Source organism: Cyprinus carpio, chromosome A18 (assembly GCF_018340385.1).
Source record: "Cyprinus carpio isolate SPL01 chromosome A18, ASM1834038v1, whole genome shotgun sequence".
Classification (NCBI taxonomy): Eukaryota; Metazoa; Chordata; class Actinopteri; order Cypriniformes; family Cyprinidae; genus Cyprinus; species Cyprinus carpio.
In genome coordinates this window covers 13,380,676-13,397,202 of record NC_056589.1, presented here as the reverse complement: position 1 = coordinate 13,397,202, position 16,527 = coordinate 13,380,676, and the positions used below count along the sequence as shown (strand labels likewise).

Genomic DNA, 16,527 nt, shown 5'->3' with positions numbered 1-16,527 from the left:
GTTTAACCACTATAAACCATTTTTTTTATCACTTTGCTTGCCTGCAGCCTCGTGCCTACGACCGAATCAAAGCCATGTGCACCGGAAAGAATGTTGTTTTTGCATAGTTTTTGCTTGCTGTTTATTAATCATTTTGAAACTGGCAAACTTGCAGCTCCAGTAGTAAGGATTTATCTTGAACTCTGTCATGGAAATTATGTATAAACCCTAATTAAACAATTTAATAATAAATTTACAATGAATTTACACCTGTATTGTATTACACTGTACACCGTTAATGGCAAACCTGCATAATTTGTGTGCTCAACGACTAGATAATTTCTAGTGTTCTTTGTACTTTTTTTAATTAATTAATTGGATTTAGTTGATGCTTTCCCCATCATATGTTGTTTTGTATTTTGTTCTGGCTTAAACAGGATGATGAGACATTTAGGCACAAAATTGCATAATAGTAAACCAAAGCTTGAAGCTACAATGGCAAATATCTCCACAGCTACAGTAAATTTTCCAGGGGAACTGACATAAGCTGGTATAAATGTAATCCATACAGCACAGAATATGAGCATACTGAATGTGATGAATTTGGCTTCATTGAAGTTATCAGGCAGTGTGCGAGCCAGAAAAGCCAAAATGAAGCACAGGATAGCCAGTAGGCCAATATAACCCAGAACAGAAGAGAAACCTATAATAGAACCTAGATGACATTCAAGAATGATTTTTTCTTGATAATATTTTGTATTTTTGTGTGGAAATGGGGGAGATATTGTTAGCCAGAGCACACAAATAAGAACCTGTATTAGTGTAAAGGCAAGTACACTGAGCCGTTGTTGTGCAGGCCCAAACCATTTCATGACATTACTTCCTGGAAGTGTAGCCTTGAAGGCCATTAACACCACTATTGTTTTCCCCAGAACACAGGAGATACAGAGGACAAAGGTGATTCCAAATGCTGTGTGACGCAACATACAGGACCACTCAGTGGGTCGACCAATGAAAGTAAGTGAACAGAGAAAACAAAGAGTCAATGAGAAGAGCAGCAGGAAGCTCAGCTCTGAGTTGTTTGCTTTTACTATGGGGGTGTCCTTCTTGATGTAAAACAGGATGGCTACCAGCACAGTTAATCCTGCTCCAATCATTGAGAAAAAGACCAGCACAATACTCATAACTTCTGTGAATGACAGAAACTCTACAGCCTTTAATATACATTTATTTTTCTCAGCATTAGACCAGTATTCACCTGGACACTGCCTGCAGTTATTTGAATCTGGAAAGAAAGTTGTGATTGCTAGTTAGAGACAAAAGGAAAATGGTTTATTTATTATTTATGAACTCCTTTGATAAAAAACTGCACCCTGAATAGTAGAAGAAGAATCCATAAAGAACAACTAACCAGTTTTCTTTGGAAATGTGAAATGGGCTGTAGGTTACCTGTCTCATTACTGATTTCTCCTTCTGCACATGGAATACAGTCATAACAGCAAACAGGTTTTCCTTTTTGTGTAGCTTTCCTAGTACCTGGAGGACAGCTTTCACTGCACACAGATCTTGGCTTCTACATTGAAAAATATACATATGAAGAGTTAATTTGCAAAATAAATAAATGAATAAATAAATAATAATAATAACTCTGATTTTATTAGTATTATTATTTTATTTTAAGTTTTTTTTTTTTTTTTTTTTTTGCATTCCAAGTAATATCAATCAAACTCCAGTTGGGTTGTTTTTGATTAAGTGATAATAACTAAATAACTTACAAAAGTTCATTGAAAGTATATTTTTTACATATATTAAACATTTTTTGTTTTTTAGTAAAAGCAGATAACTCCAACAATCATTTTTTGGCAAAAGCAGATAACACAGTTAATAATTGTAATCTCCTTATCTGACAATGTACTAATTCTCCTTATCTGACAATATGACTCCTGACAAACTTTGTTGTTGTGATTACATGCAATACATGGAGCTTTTCCTTCACCACTGTAACGTGCTGCTTAAGCAAGGTTCCGTGAAAAAAATTGTCCATCCTCAATCACTTTTAGTCAGCTTTGATGAAACTCCTTTAGACAAAACTCCTCTCAGCCAGCATGTCCTGACTAGCAGCCTTGTCACCTGACCTGATTACTGTGCGATGGTTTGCTAAAATGGACTTATCGGTTGTGTTCACAAACAACAAGGGTGCTTTCTGGTTTCTGTAAAACGTGAACTCACGATTCCTTGACAGTGGATAATACCCGCTTTTGGGACAAAACGTTTAGGGTTCAGAACATGCTATATGTTGAACATGCTTAATATGCTACGTTATATGTGTTATCTGTTGCAAATGAACATTTTGTATAGTTATTTATACCTACTCTGAAGAATAAAAATACCTAAATATTGTTCAAAATAGAGTAGTGTAAGTTTGTTTGTAAGAAGCTAATATGATATACATTTACGTGCGTCAACTCTGTGAATCAACTGGAAAACAAACATTAATTCCTAGGCACAACAGTTATTTCCAGTATGATTTTTAAGAATTAATTTCAAGAAAATGTCAATAAAAATGATTACCAATTGAAATTAAGGGCAATTAGTGACAAAGTGAATCAACTAGAGATTTAAGGGTCTCGGTGCTGAGTATTGTTGCTCATTTTTTATAACAGCACTTTTATAGAATATTGTTTTATTCACAAGAAGTATTCATAATGAACCAGCATACAAGCATATAGCTGCGGTTATGCATTATTGCAAAGTAGTTTTTTCCATGCACCAGTTAAAACAAAACAGATAACTGCCATTTACCCCCAGCTGTCCTCCAACCCAGATTATGTTTTCAGTGTTGAGCACAAAGCGCTGGTCAGGGGGCAGTGAGGCATCATAATATCCCACTGGGTTAAACTGGATTGATCCATCAGAGTCCTGCTGCCAGTTCACAATTTCATACTGGGCCACTGCACCACCAGTGCTGTCAAACCACACATGATCTCCAAACTTTACGGTAAAATTAGTTTTTTTCAGAGCCTCAACCACCTAGCAATAGACAGATTTGTATCATCTTTGAAATATTTAACACATTTCCAGATTCATAGGTATAACGTCTTGCTCTCCGTCTGCCCTTCTAGCACTGATTTTATTCATTTTGCTTGTTTTCTTTTTTTCTTTCGTTATTTATGTTTGTATGTATGTATGTATTAATTTATTTATTTACTTGGTTGCTTACCTGCTGTGGTTGTATTGTCAGGCCTTTCTCACAACCTTTTTGTTCTCTGCAATTCAGTAGACTGTGTACTGAATGAGCCACAGCATAAACTGCTTTATAGACGTTGCTAGCATATCTTTGTTCTGGCACATCTTCATTATAGTTTTTCAATGGAAGTAGATCCTGATATCCACTGCAATTTAGTGCATATTGAGAAGAATTCCTCTCAGTTTGTGAACATGGAAAAGCTGTGTCCCAGAATTCTTTTATGACATAATCTGAAAACCCTTCAATATTGATTTTTCTCACTGCAAACCCCAGTGACCCTCCCAAAAATCGAAAACTCTTTGAAGTGATCAAACTCTTTGCAGTTATCCATGCTTCCACACCAATCATTTGTAGGCCTGTAATGTTCTGAACACTTAACTGCTCAAGTAGATTGTTCATCTCAAAACTGGTAAGAAATGCAACAATAACTTTTGCAGTGCCTTGTTTTATTATGTCTACCACTTTTTTAAGTTTTTCTGTCTCTGTTCGGTAGAATTTCACAGAGTACTCTACACAAATCCCCTCCTCCTGGGCTGTATTGAGGAATATGTTCATTCCATAGTTTCCATAATCATTGTCAGTGTTCACAGCTCCTACCCAAGACCAGCCAAAGTGCTTGACCATGTATGCAAGTGCTCTGCTCTGGTGGTAATCACTAGCAATAGTCCTGAAAAAAGAGGGGTAATCTTTCCTATTACTGAGACAGTCACATGTGGCTGACTGACTTATCTTAAAGAGAGGGAAAGAAATGGAGAGAGAGAAAATGAAGAACAGAACACAATGAAACAGTCATCAGAATGGTGATTGTGTCAAACATTTAGTGTTATTGCTCCTTACCACTGGAATTTTAAAAGATCCTGTGGTTCTGGACAGAATTACTGTAGCTGAAGACTCAGATTCTCCTATGATAGCATGAATAAGTGATTGTCCATTGCATCTGTCCTCTGCTGCAAACTCCTGACCATTCATCAGTGCCATAGTTGAATTCATAGAAAACAGTCTTGAACCACAGTTATCATAAATTTGGTAGCCAACAGAAACATTTGGGAGCAAACTTTCACTTCTGTTAATTTCCTCAATGGCGAAAATCATAATCTGAGCCATCCGGAAATCTCTTAGATTTACACTGTGAAAAAAAAAACATAAAATAAATAAATAAATGCATACATAAGGTGGAAAATTATACATAAAGTGTAATAGTAAGCGTAATCATTACAAAAATATGTTAATAAATACATTGCTAGATGCCATTGAATAAAACTTAATACGACTTAATAAATCATATTTTCTAATGTTTCTCAAAGTTTTCAATTTAACAAACCTGGAGCATGATAGAAGCTGAGGTTTTTCTCTAAACTCAAATGAAGATAATGCTAATTTACTGTGGACTGCAAAAATTCCTCCAATAGTTACATCTCCATCCTTGGAAAGCAGTGGGTGCTTGGGGTCTGCCATCATTCGGCAAAGTGTGTTTACCTTTGTCTGAAGGTAATGGAAAAGGAGGAGTGTGTAAAGGAAGAGAAGCATCCCTGATTGAGCTCCACTGCCCCTACCGATGCAAATGATCTGATACAGTATTTGAACTTTTATATACATAATTTATATGGATGAATGATTTTAAACACAGCCAATGAACTCATAGGGATAAAATGGGTAAAGAAATGGGAAATCAAAAAATTATTGATATTTACACCATGGGTGTTGCGATATGCCAGTATTAATGATGGCCGTGATATAAAAAAAAAAAAAAAAAGGATATATCATTATCATGTTAATTAGGGGTATGATATACTAGTATTAGCGATAACCATGTTATTTTAAAAGTACACAGTGCTAAACTCTCATGTGTGATATGTTTTGTTCATAACCGACGCCAGATGGTGCCTTTGCATGGTAAGTTCACAAGGGAAATTCATAGGAGTAATAAAACAAATGACATTCCAGGAAAATTCTTTATATGGACAAAGGCATCCAGCTATCACTGTAGCTGAATAAAATGCAGAAAGAAATGTTTTACTGTTGAAACATGAAGAGAATTAAAACATGATTGCAACAGTATGGTTTATTTGTGTTCAAGTCATCTCTGGCATTTTTTATAAGGATAATGTTAATTTATAATGCAAAGATAATCAACATAGCCTTTAGCACTGTGTGGAATACTGTATAGAAGCCTCATCAGTTCACAGAAAGAAGTTATTCCAAAACTCGATTGACTCTTTAATTCGAGTTTGGGGTAATACATGGTTATTTTCATAAACTGTTATACTCTGACGCTGTACTGATGAGAGAAATTAACCCTTTCGAAGCTTTAAATCAACTGAACCATTTGATTTGCAAAATGATTCACTTTTTCAAATCACTCAAAACGCCACATGCTGGTGATGCCTGCTGATCATAACATTGTAAATGCAACAAAAACTCAGATCAAAACAAAGACCCTATGCAAATGTTTAACTGTAAGTATAAAATGCAATTACGAAATCATCAAATTAAATTAAATACGAAGTGTCTTTATAACGTGTTCTTTTATTAATTTGCAGTGTTTGTTTTGCTTGCTTTATAAAGGGCTCGTCTAAACATCTTTAACAGCTACTCTCATATATAGATTTCTTTAAAACAACTACTCCCATAAGACTATAGATATTGTGATATATCGTTATTGTGATTGTTCTCCCGTGATAATCATGTAGTGAAATATGTGGTGTTGTGACAGGCCTAATTTACACATAAGCCTATAAGAGATTGCGCTACAATAAAAACTATTAGTTACTTTTAGTAATTAGTTACTGTATTTATTATTATTTATTATTATTATTTTTTGACTTCTTATTAGTGTTACTTAGTATTGAAGTCATTAGCAATATTTACTCAATACTTATAAGTATATGTTCTTTTTACTCCAACATTTGTGATGAGTAGTGCAATTACTGCATGGCACCTAATTTTTTTTTTCTGTTTATTCATGCTACAAAAGTAGTGATACCGCCATGCACAAGGAAATTAAAGGTATTATATCTTATACGTTTTGCCCTTATTTACCCAAAAGTGTCAATAAGACTTTACACAAATATGGGTGCATGAGCAGGTAGATGTGAATCACAGGTGGTTCATACATGAATCAAAATCTTTTAATGGGTAATTAAATGTAATTAATCATGTAAAAATAGATATTTGGTTTCACTTTATTTTAAGATGTCCTTGTTACAGTGTAATTATACATTTAAAGGGATACTCCACCGTTTTTTCATATTAAACTATGTTATTCCCTTAACTAAGACGAGTTGATACATACCTCTCTCGTCTCAGTGCGTGCACTAAATCGGTCTGTCTTGCGGAGAAACTTTGTTAGCACTTAGCTTAGCCCAGTTCATTCAATAGGGGCCAAGCAGAGAAGCTACCAAACACCTCCACGTTTTCCCTATTTAAATACAGTTACTCGAGTAGTGTAACTCGACCTAGGACAGTGATACAAAACAAAACGTTGCGCTTTTCTAAGCGTGTAAAATGGATAACTATATTGTATGGCGGAATACCATAGCAAGTGCTCGGGAGCACTTTGACTTGGCGCAGTAATATCTTCACTCGTGAAAAGTCCTCTCACCTGCCCCCGCTCCCTCTCTTCCTCCCTCTCATTTCCGTCATTAGAACCAACGTGACTTTTACCACCTGTGCTATTAGCAAACTGCAAGAGATCATTTGCAATGGCGGATTTTTGTAGATGATTATGACTTGTTTGTAGCAGACCCAGAGCCATATCTCTTTGAACCCGAGTACACGGAGGGGGAATTAGCTCTTATGGACAGTGAGAGGGAAAAAAGATACGAACCAGAACAGACCGGAGCCAGCGAAAGAACACGGGCAAACAGCAATTGGTGGTGCAAGTGTGACTGTTGCGAACAGATGCCGACCGAAATTGAGAGCCTGTGCTGTTCAGAATGGGACCAGGTGTTGCCATCGATGGTGGGGGTCAATGTAGATCCAGAAGACCCTGGACAAATCGCCTGTGTCGCGGCAAGCAACTCGTTTGCAGCGATGATTCACCCGGCAGTCGTCAAATTTTTCTTTCATCGTGACAAAGTCAATTGGAGGAAACGACCCACCTGAGTGGACCAGATGGCCAGCTATCCTCAGAGTAAGTGCTATCTGAAACCATTGAAATATGCCTATGTATCATGTTTTCATTTATAAATGTATATACTTAGCCTATCTCTGTCTTCTCAGTCAAAATAGGTTGGTTTCCTACCGGATAGTGCTGGAATGGGCCCTACAGGGCGAAACTTTGGGCAGAGGCAATCGGAAACCACTGCCATCATGTGTGGTCGGGACTATACGACAAAGATATCCTTCTGAGTCCGGTGTCTATGTTGGATTTCAAGAACTACATGAGGCAATGGATATGTAGGCATATGACTGTTACTGGACAATATGTGCTGGGCCCTGAGTTCAGACCTAAATTATGTTTACATGTTTCACAGACATCTGTGGGACAATTGCACTGCAGCTTGTATGTTTGTATATTTTTCTATATTACAACCGTTATGTAGATGTCTTTCTATCACTTTTTTATTTTCAATTTCCTCATTTGTATTCAATTCAGTTTCCTATATTTGATGTGTATAAATAAAGCTTTGAACCTACAACATCTAGAGTGATACTTTTATCTCGTTTGCTAAATCAAATGGCTTCTGATATAATCACTCATGCAACATCAAGGATCTTTATTTCAATTCAATCCCATAGTAAATAGGATAGGCCATGTGTTCTCTAGGCAAAAGGTGTTTTGTCAGATTTGTTCAAACATAAGTGAAGTCACAAATTTGGTAAATACGTAATTTGTTTAACCTTTTGAGCGGTACGGTCCCACATATGGGATTCTTATTTCCGTGCCCCTGGGCATATGGTCCCACATATGGGATTTAGAACGTTCGGTGACGTCGCATAACTGCCAAATTCAAACTGCGTTTTCGCGCGTTGGCTGGCGCTGAGCCAGAGACAGACGTGCACTGCTCTTGTCATATTATCACAACTATGTAGTGTTCTTAACCACATAATTCATATTTTAGGTTTCAGACATTTAAATACACAGAAATACTAGTAAAACAATACATTTAGAGTTTGAATAATACACGCATATGTCTATGGAAGCAACAATAATAATCCATTCAAATTTAATTTGCAGATGTTTTTTATTCATATCAGATACACATAGTGTAAGTAACTATAAAGTTCAATCTATTCTTCTCCCAGTTCACCGGCCACTTATTACCTGTATTTCGGGAGAAATTAATGAATTCACGTGCTGTTAATCTGACTGACAGGATTCTCTGAACTGCAGCGCGAACAAACATGGCGGCGCCCGTCTCACATTACAGATCAAGATCATTTAGAAAGGTTTTTAAACGACCAAACACACTTCATTTACACATATTTATGAATCGGAATATCGGATTGTTCATGACATGGTATGCAAGTTTGTGAATATTTGAAATTAAAAAAGGAAAAACGAAATAAAAGCGATCCAGCTGTCATACAGTGTTATTGTAGACGCGGTGTGTCACGGGACAAGCCTGACGCGTCGCCATGGAAACAGTAAGGGGAACGTTCTAAAATAACGGTCGTCTTAAAAAAACTCACTCTGGGGGGACCGCTAGAATATTTTAAACTCACCACTGAAAAGGTTAACAATATAACAACAAAAATATTAACTATAATAACTGACATTTGCCTTCTACACTTGCTATGCAAGTACAAGTCCCCTCCTGTGGTTTTTCAATGGCACAGGTTCTTTTTCATGTCAGCTGTAAAGCAAGAGTTACAATGGCTCCGATGGACCTTTGAATCTTGAGGTGTGTGACTGTATGACCTCCTCTTTGCTGGGCTTTGTTTGCAATGCAATGTTGGCAGCTAGGCGAGGTATTTGGATACGGGATGATGCGTCTTTGAATCTGATTGTGGGGTCAAGTTTTCTTTGGATCACTCTGTCCATGAGGTCATCTCTGAATTTTTGAGTCGTCTTCACATAGATTGGTCTAGCAATCCAGTGCTTTGGTTGCTTTTGAAAGACAACATTGTGTCTTGTGAGGCCTGAAATCAAAAATAGTATGAACTAACGTGCTGGAAGTATAGTAAATGTATAATTTTGATATTTATAATTTTATTACAAAAGTTAGGACTGTGGCTATTTATGTTTTATATGCAAATGTAAAAAAAAAAAATTCATTAGTCAGTCATATCTGTGCCAGCATTTATTTGAAGATCATGTTCATGTATGGATGACACATAGAGAAGAAACGGGAAAATACACAGTGACTACAGTAATTTGCATTCCTTTAGTACCCACCAGCTGCTGTTGTTGCCTGTTCCCGCTTTGTGGAGTGATTCTCATTGTGATTCATAATGGCTAGCATAGTGCATGCCTTCATTGAAGGGTACTGAAAATTTGTTCTTTGTTCCTCTACTGACAAGTCTTGATGGAAACATCTGTATTCCATTCCGTTTTCTTCCCAGCGATGAACCCCAGTGATGTGGTGTTGGAGAGACATCCATCGTCGGAGCAGCTCCTGAAAACACAAGAGCAGAGGCACACTTTTAACCGTCTGTAATACAATACAGTTGGCTTCCATGTTGAAGACCAAAAATTTGATGTACATTTGAGCTGCATATAGCATTTGATGTATATAATAACATAGAATATCACTTTGTGATGAGCTGTTTCTGCATGCTTGGATACCTTTGCATCTCCTTTGGAGGTGCAACAGCTCCACCACATGTGGTTGCTGACACTCCTGACCCAAGAAGCAAGATCATTGTATTCTTTTCTGTTGGATGCTGCAACCAATTTTTTTTTTTTAAATCCTGAAAAATTATAGAAAAGAATTACTATGGGTAATCTCATGCATTGCATAGACTATGGTGGCGCACCATTTCAGCCATATCTGTTAAATACATAATTGTGTTTCAGTCTCTTTTGCGTTCATTTTAATTTTTTCATCACTACCAAATTAGGTACAATTAGCTATAGAAACATGGAAATGTGTGCACCACACACATTATACAGACCCATAAAAAAAACTTTTGTGAAAAACTGGTAACAGACAATAATGGAGATAAAATATTTGGGGTTGTTTTATAGCTATACAGTTTAGACTAACAGTAAACTAACCTTTGGCGACATGCCATGGATCAAATTGATGAATGATATGAGGATATTCTTCTCTCATAATTTTTCTTATGGACGGATGCCGGTCTGTGGTGACCACTTTTACATCAATGCCCTCATCCAGGATCTTCTCCAGGCCTTTCTTGAAGGCCAGTGGTTCCATTGCGACCGAACTGGAGGCCTGGGAAACCTATAGAGCACAAATGAATGCATGATGACATTTAAAAACATGTTATAGAATTTACCATAGATTTGTGGAAATAAATGACAATTTACCTGCATCATCTCAAACCCCACGATCTGGTTAGTGGAGTCATCGATAAAAGAATATGTGTTGTATTTGCTGGAGTGTCCAGGGCTGTCACTTCTGCCGTCTCCACTTAGCTGCACTCCTTCACCGTCTTCGCTTTGGCAAATTAATCTTGCTTTGATTATGTTCTCCTGTTGTGTGTATGATTTCTCAATCACTGGGAGCAGGTAGCTTGCCTGTATGTTGTAAAAAGTTGACTCCAGGGGCAACTGCAGGTTGAAAAGTCCAGCCCAGTCAGCTATGTCAGTGTATGTTGAGCCGGTAAAGAGAGTGGCAGCTGCTGCGAAAAGGTTATTTTCCGCCATTCCACATATATTGGGACATGACTCCCATTGTCCCATATGGCCATTGCTGCATTGCCAATTTATATTGATTCTACTGCCGAACTGTGTTACTGTTTGGTTCAGGTCACACATCGCAGCACCACAGGTTGTACATTTCTGAAAGAGTTCCAGGAGTCTAGACTCATTTACAATCCACTTCCTCTCCTTCCAACCTCTGGCTTGTCCAGAGATGCTTGAAAAGCTACCCGTGGTGGTGGTGGAGGGGCTTGAATTTGGCACAAAGCTGGTGTCTGCGGTATCGACAGCAGGCTCTGAGGTCATGCTGACATCAAACACTGATGTTGCACTCATATCCATCACAGTAGCTTCAATGTGGTGTGTTTCCTGTTGTAGACAAATAATAATAAAAATATGCATTGGTTTTGCATACCAGTGCCACATCCAGTACATCTTGAGTAAACAATTACATGACTTGATAGGAAATAAAGTGTAATGGTTTCCATAAATTGTATTATGGATTATTGATAGCAAACATAGAAGCTGGTCACTCACCTCAAATCCAAGACTTTTTCTTGGTCTACACATGACCATCATTGTGGATGTCAATGCAGTGTCCTAGACATGAATCAGATGTCAAAGAAATGTAGGTCATATTGCAATCATACAGTAAGTCTGTATAAAACATGAAGATTCATTAGCTTACCGATTGCATTGTCCATGTGGGAGCCAGGGCAACAGCTGGTTTGCTTGAACGTAAAGGACTGGTTAACTGTACAGACAAGGGCACTTTGAATGTAGCAGTAGGCTCTTCAGCTCTGTGCTTCTGGGGGGTTGAATGAGGTACACCAACAAAAAAGTTTTTCTCTTGTTCTGGCAGATCTTGCTGTATGTCATTCAACTCTGCCTGTATAATAATTGACACAATTATGACAGAAATAACAATGACAAGAATTATTTTTTTGGAAAGCAAATAAAAACACTACCAAAATTTATATTTATATATTTTTTACATTCTTCCCAGTGAGTATTGTATAAAGTATTGTTACAGGGTATTACATAAGTAGACAGTAGCCTACTCTTTCAGTGTTTCACCTGAGACAAAAATACCCCTCCCCGTACCATTAGTCAAGGTATTAGCATGGTAAACGTAACCTTGCAGTCTCATGATACAGAGAATCAGATTTGTTGACACTATAACGTTATACTACGGGCTTGTACGGTTTTAGGCTTATACTACATTTTTATTTCTGAGCTCAGTCCTTATGTAAATCAAACAGTCACTTCTTATTGCCTGTCTCAGAAGTGCACTGATTTCACAGCTAACTTATGTTACTCAGCTAAGGTTACTGACACTTTCAGGACAACCAAATACCATGCAAAAGTACACTTACAGCGTTGGGTGATGATCCACTTTGTTGTGTTAGTGATTTAAATATTGTCGGTGTAGCCTCATCCTTTAGGCGTGTTCCTGTGCAGGTATAGTCCTCCAGTGTGAAATGCTCGGAGCAAACACGCCACTTCTTCAGAGTCATCAACGGTATTTTTGGATTCTTGTTCAAAGCAGCTAACCAAGCTCTCGGCTGTGTGTGGTGAGTTGGAATTCTGTGAAACATGACGGCACTATATACCTTCTCCTTGTTATCACAACCCTTTACGATGCACGTTATAACCATGATTGTCCAAAAACTATCTTCCTACAACCTGATACTTCATCAACTCTGCTCAAATTATTACTACTGGTGCAGGTCACGTTGGTTCTATTGACAGAAATGAGAGGGAGGAGAGAGGGAGCGGGGGGCCGGTGAGAGGACTTTTCACGAGTGAAGATATTACTGCGCCAAGTCAAAGTGCTCCCGAGCACTTGCTGTGGTATTCCGCCATACAATATAGTTATCCATTTTACATGCTTAGAAAAGCGCAACGTTTTATTTTGTGTCACCGTCCTAGGTCGAGTTACACTACTCGAGTAACTGTATTTAAATAGGGAAAACGTGGAGGTGTTTGGTAGCTTCTCTGCTTGGCCCCTATTGAATGAACTGGGCTAAGCTAAGTGCTAACAAAGTTTCGCCGCAAGACAGAGCGATTTAGTGCACGCACTGAGACGAGAGAGGTATGTATCAACTCGTCTTAGTTAAGGGAATAACATAGTTTAATATGAAAAAACGGTGGAGTATTCCTTTAAGTACTGAGTTATATTAATTAACTACATGTACTTACATGGTTAGGATTAGGGTTTGGTTTAGGGTTACTTGCATGTAATTATGCAAAATTAATTGTTATTATAATATTAAGTACATGTAACGTGTAACAAGGACACCTTAAAATAAAGTGTTACCAGATATTTTATTTTAAAGGTAAATAACATTTTATAAAACTTTGATTATTACCTCATTCTTTCACACAACTGAGAAGATCTACATTTTATTTTTAAAAAAATCAGCGGGTGAAGAACAAATTTATACTCACAAAAATTTAATAATCAGCAGGGGCAGTTTCTGTCAGGGTTTTGCACTGTCACTGGGTTTTGTGTTTTGTTTCTTGTTTGTCTTGTGTCAGCACATGGCCTTGTTAATTTGTTTTCTCGGCCATGTGCTCCCTTAGCCCCTCCTTGTTTCCTTTCTACGTCACCCTCTTGTTAGCCTTGTTAGTCTAATTGTGCTCACCTGTTCCTCATGTGTTTTCCTCCCTATTTATTGTGCCCCTTACCCTTTTGTGTTTGCTAGTTCGTGGCCATTTTCACACCCTCTGTCACCGTCTTTGTAGCTGTCTGTGGATGTGGCTGAATATGTGCCTGTGTCTCCCTGTCTGGTTGGTCTTGTGCCCTTGTTTTGTCTAGTCCTTGTAGTTCCATCTTCTTGTCTTGCTCCTTAGGTTAGTAATCTGTTTGTTTTTGCTTTTGCTTTTACTTGTAATATTTATTTAGTTTTTCTAGTCCTGATTCTTGGTTTTGTTTGATTCTTTAAGTTGGTTAAATTGGTAATTATTTCTTATTTTGTTACTTTACTCTTTATTAGTTTATTGGTTTATATTTTCCCTTATCTTGGGTTTAACTTGTTTCTGTGGAGCTTTGTCCTGTCTAGTCTTGTGTTGGAGTTTCTGACCTGTTCCCGTGTGTCCTGCCCTGGTTCTACCTGCCTGGCACTTGGTCAGCTTCAGAGTCGGCGGTCACCAAATGTCTGAGCTCTGCTCTATGGTGCCTTGTGTGGTCTTCTCCATCAGCCTGGTCTTGCTGCCCCCTCTGTTGCCAATGTATTCTGGGAGTTGTTTTCTGAAGCTGACCCAGTGGCCTTCCCTAGCTGTTCCTGTTGTGGTATTTGTGCACTTCACTACCCTCTTGTATCAGTCTGTTTTATCAATAAACCATTGTTAACTCACTGCAATTGGGTCCTCCTTCCTAGATCCTTGACAGTGTCTTCATTAGGGCGATTGGGCAACGCACCACCAAAGTGCACCAAAGTTTTTTTTTTTTGTTTGTTTTTTTTTCTGTCACAGCTGTCATTGTTCTACACTGCTTGTTCTGCCCCTGGATATATAGTCCAATCAGCATCAAGTCATGTTCTGTGGAGTACCGCCCCTTTTTGAGCAATTTAACTCTGGACGAGAATCGACCACATCATCGAGGTACACCGCGCACCCCTGCAAACCAGAAACTACACGGTTTCTGTCGTTGAAATGTGGCTGGTGCGTTTCGTAAAACAAAACTCATAACAGAGTAGGAATACAAACCAGATGGTGTTATGAAGGCTGAAACCTCCTGAGCCCGAGATGACAAAGGGACTTGGTAATAACCTTTTTTTTTAATAACCTCAAATTTACTCAAAAACCTTGTGGATCCTACCAGATCAACACAATCTTCAACCCTTGGGAGTGGAAAAGAATCTGATTTTGTGATGTTATTCAGTTTACGGTAATCGGTACATAATCTGTATGTCCCATCAGGTTTACTGACCAATATTTTTTTTGGCTTTGCCAACCTATTATCTAACAAGTACTTCACCTCTACCTCTAGATGTCGCTGTTTGTCTGGTGACACCCGATAGAACCGCTGTCTTATTGGTTCCGCATCACCGACATCAATATCATGGTCAATTAAATGAGTACATGATGGTGTATCTGAAAACAAGTAGGGAAAAGCAGACAACAGAGACATCATTTCTGATGCCCGTTCATCTGACAAATGCCCAAACAAAGTATTCTACTCTGCCAGTTTCTCAGAGTTACTCAAACGAGGTTGCAACACACAGTTATCAGGACCTACCACATCCTCACCACTACTTGCTGCCACCATGTAGGAAGAGGCCCTAGGAGTCGAGACTGAAGACATGCTGTAATAGGACTTCAAAAGATTAATGTGAGCTGTGTGGAATGCCTACGATTTGGTGTAGAATGTAAATAATTCAGGTCTGACACCTGCCGCACAACCCTATTGGGACCTGTGTAATTTGAAATGAAAGGGGAATTGGCTATTGGCAATAATGCCAAAACCTGATCACCAGGACTGAACACCCTTGGCTCAGCCCGACGGTCGTACCAACTCTTAATTTTCTGTTGGGCTTTAGTCAGGTTGTTAGTCGCCATCTCACAGGCTAAAAACAACCTACAACGAAAACCATTAACATAGTCCAACAAGTTAAGGACACTTCAGCTCCCCTTGCAAAACTGCTAGAGGCCCACAAACTCTGTGGCCAAAGAACAAATCATTAGGTGAGAATCCTGTGCTCTCCTGGGTTACCTCTCGTGCCGCCAACATTAGCCATGGGAGACCTTCCTCCCAGTCTCTGTTAAGCTCAACACAATAACCCCTGAGAAGTGACTTCAATGTCTGATGAAAACGCTCCAGAGCACCTTGGCTCTGGGCGTGATAAGCGCTACTACGCTGATGTTTCACACACAACTGCTCAAGCACCTCTCTGAACATGCGTGATGTAAAGTTAGTGGCTCTATCACTCTGTATAATGTGAGGGATACAAAAGATTGAAATAAACTGTGAAAGGGCTTTCACCACAGATCTAGTAGAGATTGTATGCAAAGCATAGGCAGCAGGGTATCGGGTAGACTGACACATCACCGGGTCTTATTTACCCCCAAGTGCCCAGCTTCATCCCCATGAGCTGTCTTTAGATTCTCTAAACTTAAATGGCACTACCACTTGAAACACTGGGTCCTCGACCCCTTCCTCAGTGTGAGAAGACCACTTCCTGATCAACAAGCCCTCCTGAACAAAATAACCCCTTGCTGCATTGCGCAACTCCTCAGGTGGCAAAACCACAATGAACAGATCTTTTAATGTTGCATTCTCCTTCTGAGCTGCAACAAAATCACTATGGGAGAGAGAAGGAGGTAGATTAGGCAAAAGAACAGACTTTAACTCCCTAGTCTGAGAAACATCATCATTAGAGACATGGCTCATAATCTGTGTCACTGCACAAGCTGTAAAGACAGACAAATTCTGACAACTAACATCACTGTCAGCTGGAATAGAGGGAATATTCTTAACTTCAATCAGGACCACTTCCGTCAAGTATATTTATGACAATTATATTGCATA

The 16,527-nt window shown here is 38.5% G+C and overlaps 3 protein-coding genes across 3 annotated transcripts; all 3 read right to left on the bottom strand.

Moving 5' to 3' along the window:
* Positions 1 to 350: 350 nt before the first annotated feature.
* LOC109098277 (extracellular calcium-sensing receptor-like) lies at positions 351 to 3,974 on the bottom strand. Its single transcript, XM_042775808.1, has 4 exons — positions 3,200 to 3,974; positions 2,782 to 3,009; positions 1,429 to 1,552; positions 351 to 1,264 (listed from the first exon to the last, which is right to left on the bottom strand). Exons 1-4 carry the CDS (start codon positions 3,848 to 3,850, stop codon positions 351 to 353), a joined length of 1,917 nt encoding a protein of 638 aa, XP_042631742.1. The 5' UTR covers positions 3,851 to 3,974.
* Positions 3,975 to 9,038: 5,064 nt separating this feature from the next.
* On the bottom strand, positions 9,039 to 10,166 carry LOC122148635. The gene is made up of 3 exons (XM_042775806.1): positions 9,957 to 10,166; positions 9,567 to 9,786; positions 9,039 to 9,310 (listed from the first exon to the last, which is right to left on the bottom strand). The coding sequence occupies exons 1-3, from the start codon at positions 10,128 to 10,130 to the stop codon at positions 9,039 to 9,041; spliced, it is 666 nt and encodes a 221-aa protein (XP_042631740.1). The 5' UTR covers positions 10,131 to 10,166.
* A 335-nt stretch (positions 10,167 to 10,501) lies between these two features.
* On the bottom strand, positions 10,502 to 15,557 carry LOC122148634. Its single transcript, XM_042775805.1, has 5 exons — positions 15,465 to 15,557; positions 11,683 to 11,883; positions 11,532 to 11,594; positions 10,631 to 11,363; positions 10,502 to 10,575 (listed from the first exon to the last, which is right to left on the bottom strand). The coding sequence occupies exons 1-5, from the start codon at positions 15,555 to 15,557 to the stop codon at positions 10,502 to 10,504; spliced, it is 1,164 nt and encodes a 387-aa protein (XP_042631739.1).
* Positions 15,558 to 16,527: the final 970 nt, after the last annotated feature.

What these genes read in the sequence shown, in the direction of transcription:
- LOC109098277 (XM_042775808.1), bottom strand. Translation starts at nt 3,850, where the DNA reads ATGGTCAAGCACTTTGGCTGGTCTTGGGTAGGAGCTGTGAACACTGAC. An exon ending in TGACAATACAACCACAGCAG is followed by an intron (nt 3,010 to 3,199) that starts GTAAGCAACCAA and finishes GTCTATTGCTAG; the next exon opens with GTGGTTGAGGCTCTGAAAAA. An exon ending in AGAAATCAGTAATGAGACAG is followed by an intron (nt 1,265 to 1,428) that starts GTAACCTACAGC and finishes CTTTCTTTCCAG; the next exon opens with ATTCAAATAACTGCAGGCAG.
- LOC122148635 (XM_042775806.1), bottom strand. Translation starts at nt 10,130, where the DNA reads ATGCAATGCATGAGATTACCCATAGTAATTCTTTTCTATAATTTTTCA. An exon ending in CCTCCAAAGGAGATGCAAAG is followed by an intron (nt 9,787 to 9,956) that starts GTATCCAAGCAT and finishes TTGTGTTTTCAG; the next exon opens with GAGCTGCTCCGACGATGGAT. An exon ending in ACAGGCAACAACAGCAGCTG is followed by an intron (nt 9,311 to 9,566) that starts GTGGGTACTAAA and finishes TTTTGATTTCAG; the next exon opens with GCCTCACAAGACACAATGTT.
- LOC122148634 (XM_042775805.1), bottom strand. Translation starts at nt 15,557, where the DNA reads ATGGCGACTAACAACCTGACTAAAGCCCAACAGAAAATTAAGAGTTGG. An exon ending in TGTTCAGTCCTGGTGATCAG is followed by an intron (nt 11,884 to 15,464) that starts GTTTTGGCATTA and finishes ATTATTATACAG; the next exon opens with GCAGAGTTGAATGACATACA. An exon ending in TTTATTTCCACAAATCTATG is followed by an intron (nt 10,576 to 10,630) that starts GTAAATTCTATA and finishes TGTGCTCTATAG; the next exon opens with GTTTCCCAGGCCTCCAGTTC.